The sequence below is a fragment of the Peromyscus leucopus genome, chromosome 1, assembly GCF_004664715.2.
Source record: "Peromyscus leucopus breed LL Stock chromosome 1, UCI_PerLeu_2.1, whole genome shotgun sequence".
NCBI classification, from domain to species: Eukaryota; Metazoa; Chordata; class Mammalia; order Rodentia; family Cricetidae; genus Peromyscus; species Peromyscus leucopus.
The window spans coordinates 162,754,921-162,768,950 of NC_051063.1; the positions used below are offsets into that span (position 1 = coordinate 162,754,921).

The 14,030-nt window shown below is 53.7% G+C and overlaps 3 protein-coding genes across 8 annotated transcripts; 1 reads left to right on the forward strand and 2 right to left on the reverse strand.

Moving 5' to 3' along the window:
- The first annotated feature begins 394 nt into the window (after nucleotides 1–394).
- On the forward strand, nucleotides 395–1,441 carry Sdhaf1 (succinate dehydrogenase complex assembly factor 1). The gene has a single exon (XM_028855301.2). It carries the CDS (start codon nucleotides 505–507, stop codon nucleotides 859–861), a length of 357 nt encoding a protein of 118 aa, XP_028711134.1. The 5' UTR covers nucleotides 395–504; the 3' UTR covers nucleotides 862–1,441.
- Nucleotides 1,442–3,608: 2,167 nt separating this feature from the next.
- Nucleotides 3,609–8,450, reverse strand: Syne4 (spectrin repeat containing nuclear envelope family member 4). 4 transcript variants are annotated; one of them, XM_037202284.1, is made up of 8 exons: nucleotides 7,794–8,450; nucleotides 7,513–7,651; nucleotides 6,442–6,585; nucleotides 6,005–6,199; nucleotides 5,833–5,929; nucleotides 4,716–4,790; nucleotides 4,069–4,127; nucleotides 3,609–3,890 (listed from the first exon to the last, which is right to left on the reverse strand). In XM_037202284.1, the coding sequence occupies exons 1-8, from the start codon at nucleotides 7,919–7,921 to the stop codon at nucleotides 3,624–3,626; spliced, it is 1,104 nt and encodes a 367-aa protein (XP_037058179.1). In that variant the 5' UTR covers nucleotides 7,922–8,450; the 3' UTR covers nucleotides 3,609–3,623. The 4 variants fall into 4 exon arrangements, with proteins under 4 accessions (XP_037058179.1, XP_037058184.1, XP_037058186.1 ...); XM_037202289.1 differs by having other exon boundaries at nucleotides 3,764–3,890; nucleotides 5,681–5,929; nucleotides 7,794–8,091; XM_037202291.1 differs by having other exon boundaries at nucleotides 3,764–3,988; nucleotides 7,794–8,088.
- An 88-nt stretch (nucleotides 8,451–8,538) lies between these two features.
- Alkbh6 (alkB homolog 6) lies at nucleotides 8,539–13,684 on the reverse strand. Of its 3 annotated transcripts, none has more exons than XM_028855291.2 (7): nucleotides 13,591–13,684; nucleotides 12,800–12,878; nucleotides 12,228–12,296; nucleotides 10,804–10,864; nucleotides 10,332–10,483; nucleotides 10,014–10,130; nucleotides 8,539–8,934 (listed from the first exon to the last, which is right to left on the reverse strand). In XM_028855291.2, the coding sequence occupies exons 1-7, from the start codon at nucleotides 13,629–13,631 to the stop codon at nucleotides 8,671–8,673; spliced, it is 783 nt and encodes a 260-aa protein (XP_028711124.1). In that variant the 5' UTR covers nucleotides 13,632–13,684; the 3' UTR covers nucleotides 8,539–8,670. The 3 variants fall into 3 exon arrangements, with proteins under 3 accessions (XP_028711124.1, XP_037058226.1, XP_037058228.1); XM_037202331.1 differs by lacking the exon at nucleotides 13,591–13,684 and adding an exon at nucleotides 13,523–13,545; XM_037202333.1 differs by lacking the exon at nucleotides 12,800–12,878 and having other exon boundaries at nucleotides 13,591–13,673.
- Nucleotides 13,685–14,030: the final 346 nt, after the last annotated feature.

Here is a 14,030-nt window from a genome sequence, read left to right on the forward strand (position 1 = left end):
TGTCTCTGGCTGACCTCTTTCATATCTACAATAAAAATCTTCCCCTTAACCATACCATGGAGCGATCATGTCAGCTTATATACTTTCCCAACTGTTTGTCCTTTCCCAATGTCCTTGTGTCCTTTGGTGACCCACAGATTCGAACCTTCGCTTTCCGTCCTCCCTGGAATCAGGACTGTTTCCTCCAACTCTCAGCCAGAGTCTAATCGCTTAGTTCCTTTCCCTTCCCTGAATTCAAGTTCACAAGTACTTCATAACCACAGTCGGCTCAAGGACACCAATTCCCTTTAGAGTCGACCAGAGGACCAGCGACTCCGTCCCCGCCCCCAACTAAAGCCGCCGTGACGTACTGCGGCACCAACCAATCGGATGCGGCAGCACCGGAACACGGGAGGCGGGACCTCTCGCGGCCGTGGCCGTTGCCTTGCCCTTTAGCTTCCTAGGACTGTGCGCTGGGGCGGTGCTTCCGGCGGGTTTGCTGCGACTGCCTGCGACCCAGCGATCATGAGCCGGCCCAGCAGGCTGCAGAGGCAAGTTCTGAGCCTGTACCGAGAGCTGCTGCGTGCCGGGCGGGGGAAACCCGGCGCCGAGGCGCGGGTGCGAGCCGAGTTCCGGCAGCACGCCAGCCTTCCGCGCACCGACGTGCTGCGTATCGAGTATCTGTACCGCCGGGGACGGCGCCAGCTACAGCTGCTGCGTTCCGGCCACGCCACGGCCATGGGTACCTTCGTGCGCACTCGGGGACCGACTGAGGAACCCACCGACACGACAACCCCAGGGACCACGCTGGACGATAGCGATAGCCCAAAGAGTCCTTGTGAAGGCACAGGGGCACGGGAGACGAGATCCGGTGGACGGTGACAGACCCAGAGAAGGGTGCCTCCGGACAGTTTGGGGCAAGATCGGGAACTCAGCTGATGGAAGGTGAGATGTCTTGAGAGACAGCCGAACTTTCTTGATGCAGGATGAGAGATCAGACACTCCCTCACCAGGAAGGTTCCAGGCATGCTGTGGCACCGGCAGCCTGCACCATGCATGTTGTGATGCGCTAACCCAAAGTCAGTGAGCACAAACGCACGTCCTCCTCCCATGGACGAATAGGAGCCGAGACGCCTCTCTTGACTTCTGAGAACACACCCACCCCGCGCTCTTGAGGGCCTGCCCTTTGCTGTTTTTAACGCGGAGAAAAGCAGACTTTTGCCCTAGCAAGTTTAATAAAATACCCAGATGAACCGTGAGAAATTCACAGTCCGGTTTGGAAAACCGTGTCCCACTCATTGTGACAAACCAGGATTGTAAGGGAGGGTTTACAGTAGCTCGTCCCAGCTGATCCGCCAAAGACACCTGGAGAATCCCTTCTGGGCGTTTCTAAGAGACAGTTCCTACTGTTAGTCTTCCTCAGGATTCTTGTATAAAGGGAATAAATGTGAGATGTACTTACTTCCTTGTCGATTGTCTTAAGATTTTCTGTCCTTAGGGGTTTTTGCTTTTTGTTTCTTTTGAGATGGTCTTGCTATGATGTAGCCTAGGCTGGTCTCAGCATTGAGTTCCTTCTGCCTCAGCCTGTAAACTCTGGGATTGGAAACACGTACTTCCATGCCAAGGGTGGAGAGGCAGGTGGGGTCCCAGCTGAGGCTTGTTGTGTGACAGAAAAAGAGGCTATGACGCTACTTACATGTGGCTGTTACCTCAATTTTATTACCCCTCACCATGGGATGTTAGCTACCTGTTCATCTCTCAGCCTCAGTTTTGATCATCAAGATGATCTTGGTTGGTTTAGTTTTTGAGACAGACTCAACGTAGTTCAATCTGACCATGTAAGGGATGATGGCTTCCAGCCTGTCATGCCACTACGTCCAGATGCTAGGACCACAGGCATGTTCTACCACAACATATGCTGGTTTGTTGTTTGTTTTGTTTGTGGTTCTGGGCATGAACTTAGGGCCTTGTGTTTGCTGAGCAAGTGCTCTGACCACTGAGCTTAACCTGCCCTAGGTGCCATGAGCTATATAGACACCTTGTCTCAAAAAAAAAAAAGAAAAGAAAAGAAAAGAAAAAAATGGGCCAGATGGTGCAGTGGATAAAGCAGTTTGGTGCCAAGCCTGACAAAGTTGAGTTCACATCCTAGGGGACCACATTTTAGAAGACGAGGACTAACTATGGCAATTTGTCCTTCGATGTCCGTCTGCTTGTGTGCACACACACAAATAATAAATAAATGTATTTAGAAAGACAGACCATAATTGCAGATTCTCTGGTACATCCCTTAGCACACCCAACGCTTAGCGTGGAGTCTCCTGGAAGCCACTGCTTCCCAGACCCTGAGTGCCCTTTTGTGCATTTCCAGGAACCATTTCAGTTTCCTTTGAAGACACACTTCCTGTTTAGTCTCCATGATCCCCACAGAACTGACTGTGGCCCCTGGTGAAGGTGGAGCATGTAGTCTAAGCCAGAGGAGCCCTGCTTGGGACTTCCGTGTAGAAGTTAAAGGGAGAGGGATCCTATTGGCTGCTGAATTGATGGGACAATCTGGCCACTAGGTTATGAATGAAAAGGGGGCCGGGATTGGTGCAGAGATAGAGACATCATGTGGGATCTAGTTGTGCCAGAAGTCCTGAATTTCTCAGTTACCCACACAACTAAACTTCCATTTCCATTAAAGTCACGGCAGACTTGGCTTTAGTCACTCACTCCTGCGTGGCCTCGGCCCTGACTTTGGTTTGCACCTGGCTACAGTGGGCCTTGTCGGGTTGTGGGAATTCGAGGTGTGTGTTCTGTGTGCAGCTTGGAGAGCACCACAGGGAGGAGGAGCTGTGTTCAGTAAACATCTGGGGCCCCCACAGGGAACAGCTGTGTTCAGTGTGCATCTGGGGTCAGCACAGGTCTCGGCCTCATTCTTGTGTTTCAGTCTGTTCCCCCGTCTTCCCCTGGACCTTAGGTTTGAGGAGACTAGACTGCAGCCTGGTGTTGGCTAGTCCAGGAGTTTGGACTAGAGATGTGGCTCAGTGGTGGAGCACTTGCCCGGCATGTGCCAGGCCCTGGGTATCAGCAACACAGAACAGAACTATTAGCTAGGCCTGATGGCACACATCCCAGTCCTCTGGAGGTCGAGGCAGGAGGCCCAGGGGTTCAAAACTGCTCTGGACTATGCAGTAAGACCCTACCAGGGAAAAATATCTCCCAGAAAAGGGTGCCTCACAGTTCTGAGCTAGTGGTAACAGCCTGCACCCCTCTGTGTAGAACATGGGACCATCTCCAGAATGGATGTGAGACGGCATGGGTGTTGGCAGCTCACCCACAGCACCTGGCCCGGCCTCACACCTGCCTCTGACTTCCTGTGGCGGGTGCCATCTGGGCTTTCTTTCTCCCCAACCCCCAGAGACTGGTGTTCACGGGAAGGACAGACAGATAGACAGGAAGTATTGGGGAGTCCGCCTCCCCCAAAGGAGACCTCATGGAACAAGTTTGAGTGTGCTGCACAGGTTTCCCAGGGTCCCCAGCCACTTGGCACTCTGGGTACCCAGAGCAGCCGCCCACTCTTTCTCCCTTTCCTGGACCCACCCTCACTTTCCTACCACTCTTCCCTTTGTCGGCTCTCAAAATCAACAACTTGGGCTTTTGCATTACAATCTGGGGAACCCCAGCTGAGGGAGGCTCATTCGGTTCCGTGTTCTGCCCTCACACACAGGTATAAAAGGGGCTGTCGAAACATACCCAGGCTGTCTCCATTTCCAGGTTCTCAAGCACTCAATATTCTTAGACATCTTTGGAAAGCAACCATTTAATACACATGTCTGGGCTGTGGACTCAGATTGGAGGGAGACCATTGACGTAGCTGAGCACCAGGTAGGGCGTCCTGGCCAGTCGGGCATGAGCACAGCAGGGGACCCCTGACCAGGGCAGCAACAACGTGGCACCCAGCAGAAGGAAGAAGAGAAGGAGAAAGAAGAGGGTCAGGGGCCGCCTGGGTGCAGAAGCAGGGGGGAGCCTGAGAAGAGACAGAGCATTAAAAACAAGGGCGGGCCGCCACCATGATCCCTCTCACCGGCACGCCAGCCCCATTCTCACCCATGGTCCACCGCCAGCATCACATCCGGTGGACTGGGAGATGCTTGCCTCTTCTTGTCCTGAGGGTAGACAGCGGCCAGCAGTAGAATGAAAGGAAGCGATATCTAAGTGGGGGACATTCTCTTCCTACTCTAGACCTACAGGGCTAGCTTATTTCCCCTCCTTCCCTGGCACCCCTGAACCACACATGAACTTAATAGTGTGGTGGGTGTCTGTATCTGTCCTTTGTGCATCCATTGCCCTTTTCCTGATAGCATTGGTGGGATGGTATGTGGGTGTGTGCATGCCTCCACATTCAGACCTTCAGGGTCGCGTTAAACTGATTTCCATTTTCCCCTCGTCCGTGATGGGGCATGTGACTCAGAGCTGGCCAATCAGAGCAGTTCAGGGTGCAGCCCATGACCCAAGCTGGGCAGGTGAAGTCAGGCCCTGGACTTTGGCTACTGCTAGTAGGTCATGGGTCACAGGGGTAGGTTAGAAATCCCGGGAAAAGGGACTGTAGCAGCTGGGGCTAGAGAGGAGGCCAAAAGACAGGGACTGAGCCCTGATACATTTTTAGGTCCTGAATTCATGGCATGTGTGTGGCAGTCAATATGGGTTGGGTCTCTTTTACCTGCCATCAACACCCCCTTGTGCTCCTGGCTCACCTGAGGCTTCCGGAGACGCCTTCGATGGTGAGCTGCTAAGTGTTTCCGGTGGCTGAGCCCCAACGTGAGCAGGTCCTGTGGGAAGAGAAAGGTTCGTGGTTCTTGGAAGACTGGTAGTATAGTTATGGAAGGGTCTGGAAGGAGATGCCACAGAGACGAAATTATGCAGGTACACCCAGATCTCATGAGAAAGACAGAGGGCAGAGCCAAAGAAACCAAGAGGAGAGAAACTTTACTTATTCATTCACTCAGCAAATATTTAATGAGTGTCTATTACACTCCAGGTACACTTCTAGGAGGCATGGTGAGGGTGGAATTGGGTAAAATCCTGGTCCCTGTGGAGCCCAACAGTCTACCCAGAGAGGTAAAAAATTAACAAGTAAATGTGTCGTATCACGCTGTGGTAAGGATATCAGGAAATAATGGTTGGAAATGCTAAGTGGGGTCACAAGAGCTCTCTGAAGAGGTGGCACGTAAGGAGACTGGGCTGAAAGGGGAGAGGTGAGCTGGGCATGCATCTTGCGCTTGGATGGGAGTGAGGCTGCTGTGTTTGGAGGAGGGTCAGGATTATGCCTGTGGCACACGGAAGAGCAGAATAAGAGGACAAAGATAAGAGGAAGGAGAGCAAATGGATTCATAGAGACCAGGACAAGCACAAGAGAATCATGGTGACATTTATGGTGAACATAGATAGGTGGGCATGCAGGTCATGCCTATAATCCCAGCACTTAGCATGAGGATCGTGAGTTCAAGGCCAGCCTGTGCTGCATAGCATGAATATGGAGAGAGAGATGGGGGGGGGGGGCGCTTAGAGGGGAGACAGAGCCAAGTCCTCCTTGAAAGGAAAGGCCAAAAAAAAAAAAAAAAAAAAAAAAAGAAAGGAAAGGCCATGCTAGAAGATACAGAGAGGTGCCCTATGGTGTCCGGCCAAGTAGAGGAGGGCCTTTGAGGGGGGCTGATCTCACCTCAAGGCCCTGTCCGCTGCCCTGGGATCCCCTGTAGCCACACAGCTCACAGGGAGCTCCTGGTACCCGAGATATCTTTTGCCCTGAGGGCCCAAGACCCCCAACATCCCCTGCTGGGTCCCATTCCAACTCTGCAGGAGAAGGGAGGGTACCGGGTGCCCAGGGCCCCCAGATTCCACCAGGTGCTGGCCCGTCTGAGTCTCCCTCAGCTTCCAAGTCCCGGTCCAGGAGGTTGGCCTTCTCAAGCACCTGGAGCAGAGGACAGATGTCATGGGAGTTGGGGGGGTTGGGGCCTGGGCTGGGGACGACCGGGGCAGGGCCTACCAGGCTATAGCTGATCAGCTGTGTCTGCAGCTGCCAGAGCCGTTGGAAGATGGTGTCTCGGTGGGTTCCCAGGGCCCTCAGGACCCGCTCCAGAGAGGCCCAGAGCCTGGGCTCACTCCTCTCTGCCAGCCCCTCACCAAAGGCCAGCAATGCATCCACGCGCTCGGCTGCCCCGCGCAGCTCTGCCTGTAGGGCCTGAGACACATGGTTAGACACATGGTTAGACACATGGTTAGACACATGGTTAGACACATGGTTAGACACATGGTTAAACACTGACACACATGACCGTGATACCAGACCCCCGAAACCCGGACTTATTTCCTCCTCCGTGTCCTAGGCAGAAGTCAGAATATGTACTAAACCCACTTTCCACCCAGGAAGCTTGCACCCATGCCTAGGACTCTGCCTACTCCCGCTGGCCCCCCACTGCCCACCTGCAGCTGGACAATCCTGCTGTGGGCCAGTGTCCAAGATCCAAGGCCTTGTTCCAGGTCCTGTAGCTGGAAGCTCAGCCCCAACAGACAAAGACGTAGGCTGTCCTGCTCCGTTTCTAGGACTTCCAGGCCAGAGACAGCATGCTGGAGATTACAGGGGCCCAGATCAGGGCCGGCGAGCCAATGCAATGCCCCCCTCCCATGCAGGCTGCCGCCTTGTACATGCTTCTTTGAAGCAATGCCCGTCTCCAGGGCAACACTGGAGCTGCCCCCACTCGGCAGCCTGTTACCCCAAGGTTGGAGACAACTAATTCAAGGTCTTCAGGATCTCAAGCTTTCAAGAAACCTCCTTATATGCGTCTAAACTGGGAGGGATAATGGAGCAGAGTGCCCCCCCCAAAAGGAATGGGGCTGTACTAAGGCCATTAATGAAATTATGATTTCCTACTTGGTAAAATACTGAAATATGCCAAGCTTGGAAATGGAGATACATACTTAAAATCCCAGCTCTCTGAGGCAAGAGACTTGAAGGTTCAAGGCCAGCCTAAGCTACTTAGTGAGAGCCTGTCTCAAATGAGGTGGGGAAGCTGGCCCAGTGGATAAAGCGTTTTCTGTGAAGTGAGGGTGATGGCCCGAATCTGGATTCCCAGCACACAAAGAACACAAGCATGTGGCACCGCTCGGTAACGCCAGTGCTGGAGAGGTCGAGGCAGGCAGGTTCCCGGAGCTCACTGGCCAGCCAACCTAGCCAAATGAGTGAGCTCCAGGTTCAGTGAGAGAGAGACCCTGTCTCAAAAGATACGGTGGGGAGTGACCGAGTGACATTGACCCTCTGGCCTCCCCACATGCATGTGCACACACACACACACACAATAAATACACAAGAAATTAAAAATAACTGAAATACTTCTATACTGGTTGGCGAACATCCTTACAGTGTCCCTTCCTCCAGAGTCCCTTCCTCCACAGACACCAACACCTCCTCAGAGTCACCTATCATTCCTAGAGCAAGAGGCAGATTCTCGGGAACAGGGAGGAAGTGGGCTGGCACAAAGGGTATGGTCAGCTCACCTCGCAGCGCTTCCCCCCATCTTGATGCTCATGGGAAGAGGCCAGGGGTAGTCCTGGGGGCCCGGGGGCAGGCTCGGTGTCCTTCAGTTCACCTGTGATGTGCTCGGGAGGGCCCAAGGAGGCCTGGGCCTGCTCTGACCTGAAGATAAGGAATGTTGATGGGGCCCCGATGAACCACTGTGCCTCCTTTTCTACCCAAACTCCATGCCCAGTTTCCAACATGTCCTAGTCAAGCGTGGTCACACGTGGCCCTTCCCACTGTCCCCTCCTTGGAATCCCACCTGCTTGTCTCCTCTCCAGGCACAGGGCCGATGGTGCATCCAGTAATGTCCGGCTCCCTAGGAGCACCCAGGGGTTGGCTGAGGGGCTCCGAGGGGAATCCATGGCCAAGAGATGGGGACAGGGCCATGGCTGTGGATTTGGGGACAGTCAGGTGAGGATGTCCAGTCGGAGTCTCTTTCTCGGCCACTTCCCCATGCTTCCTCAGCAGGACTTAGCCAAGCCTGAGGCTACTGAGAGGCCCAGGGGCCAGCCTAGCTCCACCCCTTCCAGGAGGAACCTGGACCCAAGAAACCTGATGCCTTGCGGAGGTACAGCACACTTTTAACTCTTTCCTCCCCAGCAGGAGAGCCTAAACCTCCCAATAACAGCCCCCACGCTATCCCAAGGAGCTTTGAGATAGAAAACTTCACCCACCCCTCAAACCCGGCTTCCTGTCACCTTCAGGGACCCACGTAGCTGACCCTGAGCGCCCAGCCCATTGTCCAAGCACCTGGTAGCTAAAGTCTGTCATCTCAGGCAGGAGGATCTCAAGGCCAGCCTGGGCAACGTATGAAGACCCTGTCTCAAAACTAAACATCGAAATTGTTGCCGGGGGTTCTAGTTTAGTTTTACAGATATATATATAAAAAAAAAATCCTAGCATCCAAGAAGCTCTGAGTTCCATCCCCGGTAGTGAAGAGGGGGCGGGGGAGGAAGAAGGAAACCACAGCATCTGTTCCCACCTGGTAAAAAACCCAAAACAAGTAAAGCTATTTTTGGTTTATTTGGAATGGCATCTTCTCCATGGTTTCCATAGTTACTGGGAAAATAAATAACCCTGGACAGCCACCTCTACCCTAGGGTCCCAAGGTCACAGAACCAGCAGGGCTCCGGTGGTCACTTGCTCAGCAGGAGGCTGGCGCGCAGCACTCGAGGCACCCGGCGAATGGTGAGGGAGACTCGGGTGCCTCGCTCCAGGTGGGCTCCGGGCAGCGCCAACTGGCACGCGGCTGCATTGGGCGGCAGCGAGGTGGCATCCAACTCATCCACACGGGTGGCTGCGATCCCGTGGAGCAGGTGTGTGTACGCTGTGCCCCGGAGCACCAGCAGGCTGCGAGGTTCCACCAGCAGCGAGGTGATGGGCTGTGGAGGCGGCCGGGGCTGCGGGAGCCAGGTGATGGTCAGTGGATATCCGGAGTTTGAAAAGTCAGCGGGTGTCAACAGTTGGTCAGGGGACAAGGGTCAGCAAGTCCCCAGGGGTGGAAGCTTTGGTGACTGAGGAGTGTAATCTACAGGTTCTGGGAACAAAGCTATTGAGAAGGGAAGTCCTGTGTGTGTGTGTGTCCGGTCCTTTGGGAGGAGGCAGAGCCTACGAAGACATCAGGGGTCACTCCACTGTGGGAGCTTCAGCTGGCATCTGAGACTGGGGCAGAAATGGGCAGTCCCAGGGATCCATGCAGAGCTAAGCTGGGAGTGCCCTGCTGGCGCCAGGCTCTGGTGGAGGTTAAGGAACTGGTAGTTGGAGGAGTATGGGGGAGCATGCAGGGTTAAAGGGAGGCTGAGTCAGGATCAGAATTGCAGGAGGCGCGTCTGGGGGGAGGGGTGAAAAGAGGGAAGTGCAGGGAGGGGGCTGAGAAACAGCAGACCTGGGTGTTCACGAACAGTGGGGTACCAAGAACGCATGCCTTCGGGGGTACAAGTCAGAGATAAGGGTGTTAGGAATCCCCAACACAGTCATGCAATGATGAATTAAGGAGAGTCTGGGGGTCACAGAGCATGTGACTAGAATAGCAAGATAACAATGTTAAGGTGCCCTGTACATACTATACAGTATGTTGGAACGAAACATGGGGGCACATGCCTGTAACCCTAGCACTTAGGAGGGTGGGGCAGGAGGATGGCAAATGTGAGGCCATCCTGGGCTACATAAACTTTGTCTCAAAAGTAAATAGTAATAATAAAAGTGTTGGGATACTGTGTTGAGCTGAAATGGTCTGTGAGTGTCATAGTCATCCATATCTTCAGGCATCCAATACCTCAGAGAAGTACTGGGTATCTGGTTATCATGGCAGCTAGAGCGCCACACAAGCAGACTGACTGGGCATGAGCTGGCTATCTGGGGAACATGTCTGAGTGTCAGGAATACTCCGGAGACAGGTGGAATCAGACTGTCCTGGAGTATACGGGATGTCACATGATGGGATGCCCCCAAATGCTTGAGACATTATCTTAGGACCCACCTGTTCTATAGGGACATCATCCTCTGGCTGTCGAGGTTCATAGAAATCGAGGACAGTGTGGGAGCCCAGGCTGATGGTGCTGACAGTTGGATAGTACAGTGGTCCATCTTCATGAGGCTGGGGAGGGAAGGAGTACCAGGGATGGCCAGGGCAGGAGCCTAGCTCACTCGGTTAAGTCAAAGTGGGGTTCCCAAGCTGGGATAGGGAGGGAAGTGCCTAGATGCGGAGTGTAGCTGCTCAATGAGGGTAGGCAAGCATAATGGTTACCCTTCCTAATGATTCGGAAATCTGGGAATTTGGATGAGGGTATGTGGTTACCATGATGCCCTCGCCAGGCAGATATTGGTTCACAAGGACATGGTTCGCTGGGAGACCCCCAAAAAGGCTGAGGTCAGACACTTTGTCCACGTAGCGCTGAAGCCATGGAGGAAGTCGCTCAGGGACCATCCCCCGGGGATGGGGGAGCCCACCTGCAGAGGGCAAAGGAGGCACGAAGGGACCCAACTGAGGAGCCTTGGCATCTGGTACCCTCATTAGGGATATTCCAGTGGTTGGAAGCATCGCTGCTCAGAGTTTTGGACACTGCCACCAGATCTTTCCGACATTTTCTTCAAAGCCCTTAGGGATACTTCCAACCACTCAGTCAAACCCTAATCCCTGAAGACCACCAGCTAACCCTGAATCCTCCTGGCTCTGGGACCCCTGGGACCCCTGGAGATAGCCCCACATATATGGAAACCACTGGACCTCAGCCCTTCCAGGGCCACATTCTCTAGCTAGGAACACTCACCCCAGTTCTGGAGCTTCCTCCCAGACAGCTGGGTCCACTTTGGCTTTGGGGCGTTGAAAACCTAGGAGGTGGGGAACAGGTTTTCAGGACTTTCCCATGTATACCGACACAAGGGCCTTCACATGGGGTGGAAACAGGCTGTCTGGAGCTTGTTTGGAGGTTCCAGTTGTGGGGAGCAGCCATTCATATAACCCTGACTGAAGAATGGCCCTCCTCCATCAAGGAAGGTGGCTCTGGAAAGAGGTCAGCTCCGAGACGGATACTCATAAAGACATGGGAAAGCACAGAGATGCTTGCCTAGCCAGCCAATCAGCTCAATCAGCCTTGGCAACCAAGGGGTAACATGTTTTATTCAAAATGCACCCACAGCTGGGAATGGGATTCTTCTCTGGGTGTGGCATGATGCCAGAATTTTTTTTTTTTTTTTTGATAGGGTCTCATGTATCCCAGACTGGCTTTGAAATGCCTACATAAGTGAGCATGACCTTGAATTCCTGACTTTCCTACACACCTACCTTCTCAGTGTTGGCATTACAGGCATGTGCCACCATACCCAACTTGGGCAATCACGACATAGAGAGAAGCTCTGAAACTTTCTTGTTCCCAAGGCCTGGGCTATTCCTGTCAGGAATGTGATCTCAATAACACCCTTGTTTTAGAGGTTAGACTAGGCTATCTCAGTATAGAGAATATGGGCTTCATAATTGTGTCCTTGAGCTGGTAGAGGTGTGCCTCAATGGTAGAGTATGTGTTTAGCATGCAAAACCCCAGATCCCACACCGACACCCAGCAGGAACACACACGAACACACACACACACACACACACACACACACACACACACACATCCTCCTCCCTAAGAATACATTTGGTTTTTCCTAAGCCTCTAAGGAAAGTTCTTTGTTTATTTTGCTTGCTTTGCTTTGTTTTGTTCCAAACAAGAGCTCACTAGACAGGGCTGGAGGGATGGCTCAGTGGTTTAGAGCACAGGCTGCTCTTGCAGAGGACCCAGGTTCACTTCCCAGCACCCACATGGCAGCTCACAACCGTCTGTAACTCCAGTTCCAGGGGATCTGGCAGGTCTTCCAGCCTCCTCGGGCACTCCACAGAGGCAGTGCACACACATACATGCCAACACTCATACACAGGAAAAAATTTAAAACTCTAAAACAAAAGTCCTGAAATTTGGGATCCTCCTGCCTCAGCTTCCCAGTGCTGGGATGACAAGTATGAGTCACTACACCTGGCTGAGAAAGCTCTTTCAGACAGACCTAGCAATGGCTGGACGAGGAACAGAAGCATGAGGTGCTAAAGCACCCTCCTCGCCAGGGTTTTCACTGAGGTCTCAGGGCTCTCATCGGGGCTGAGTGTTGGAGAGGAATATGGCAAGAGGGGGAAGGTGGACGAGAAGGGCGCTGGGGTCACCTGTCGAAGCAAATACTCCTCCTCTTCCTTGGAGATGAAGTCAGGGACGTAGTAGATTAGAGGAGGTGCCTATAACGGAAAGACTGCCCTTAGGACAGTGGTTCTCAACCTGTGGGGTCTCGACCCCTCAGGGTCAAATGACCCTTTCCCAGTGATCACCAAAGACCACAGAGATTTACATTATGATTCATGACAGTAGCAAAATTACAGTTATGAAGTAGCAATGACATAATTTTCTGGTTGGGGGTCACCACAACATGAGGAACTGTACTAAAGGATCGCAGCATTAGGAAGGCTGAGAACCACTGCCTTAGGATGTGGCGATTTGCCCAACACGACCCTACCATGACCGAGCAACCTTCCCTTTTGGAGAGGGACTTGGGGTGGCCTCAGGGAGTCCAGGACCTCAATTCAAGGAGCCTGTGACCCTGGGGTTGGAGGTGGGCATAGAGCTAGACTCTGAGGAGAGATGGCACAGTCCCAACCAACAGACCCGGGAGTCAGTCTCACCCCACCCCTCCTCACGCCCTTCTGTCCCCACATTCCTCCTCTAGAGCCCCAGTCCTGACAACCTGCTCCACCCTGAATGGCTCCAGTGCGGGGACCCTGGCGTCCTGCTCCTCCATGGTTACCAACTCCTTGTGTGCCGTCCTGTGGGGAGGGGTGGACACCCTTAAGTCCCTAAGCCTCCCATCTGTGACCAGCCTTCCTTCCACTTCATCAGAGGCTAGATCCTACCCTCAGACCTCCTGTGTACTTTAGTCTTCAAAACTAGAGTCCTCAGTTTCTCAAAAGCCACCCGATGACACTCCCCCCGTCCCCCCACCCCGAATCCCAGTCCTGCTATCAGTGGGCAGCAATTCCTCCAAGACTGTGTGTGCACCGATGCGCACCCAACCATGCATCAATCTTCCCGAGCCTCACAGGGCACATTCTCTGCGCCCTTTCTCGAAAGCTCCACCCGGGCCCCGGAACTCTGCGACTGTGAGCATGGGTACTCTAGAGTGTAAGGACTCTCCTCTCACCTCAGCCCCTGGGATCTCTCTTTCTGAACATCCCTGCTCCCCTACTGTGAGCTTTCTCAGACTTGTCAGTTCCCAGCCTCCTCCATCTCTCCACTCGGGACCCTCTCTGACTCCCTTGCCGAGCGTCCCCTTCACTTCAGCTCCCCGGACCTGGGCCAGACTGCCAAGGCTTCTTCCCCCGCAGAACCTCTCAGCCCCCAGTCTCTGAGTGTTAGGATTCCACACTCTGAGCTCCCTTAGATCCCCGCTTTCAGCCCTTTGGACACTCACCTCTACAGACACCCTGACACCACCACCACCACCACCCCAAAAAAAATCCCAAAACAAAAAAACCTGACCGTCCAGTGTCTCCTCCAATTTCCAGATTCAACACCCTCATGCTCGCCCGCCCCCCAGCCACTTCCGCCCCGTAATACTGACGCAGGAGGTTTTAGACCACTGAGCACACTCAAAGCACCTTCGGGCCCGCCCTCCAGCCAATCGACGCTCTCCCTCGGTGTCTGCCACCCCCGCTCAGGGATAGGCTGTGTCCCGCACTCAGGGACGGGACTTCGTCCGGTTCCTACCAATTAGGACTCCAGAACCGAACAGACGCACAAAGCCGACCCTGATGAGAACCACAGTGAGGGAGACCCCAGGGAAGGAACCAGAAGCGCTTGTCTTCTGCAGGTCAAGCTGTCGCTTCTATGCCATTGACGCGGGGAAACGACGTTCAAGAAAGGCCTTCTTCCCGCATCCTTCCCCAGCAAGGGCACAGGGTCAGTGCAGTGAACCCCAG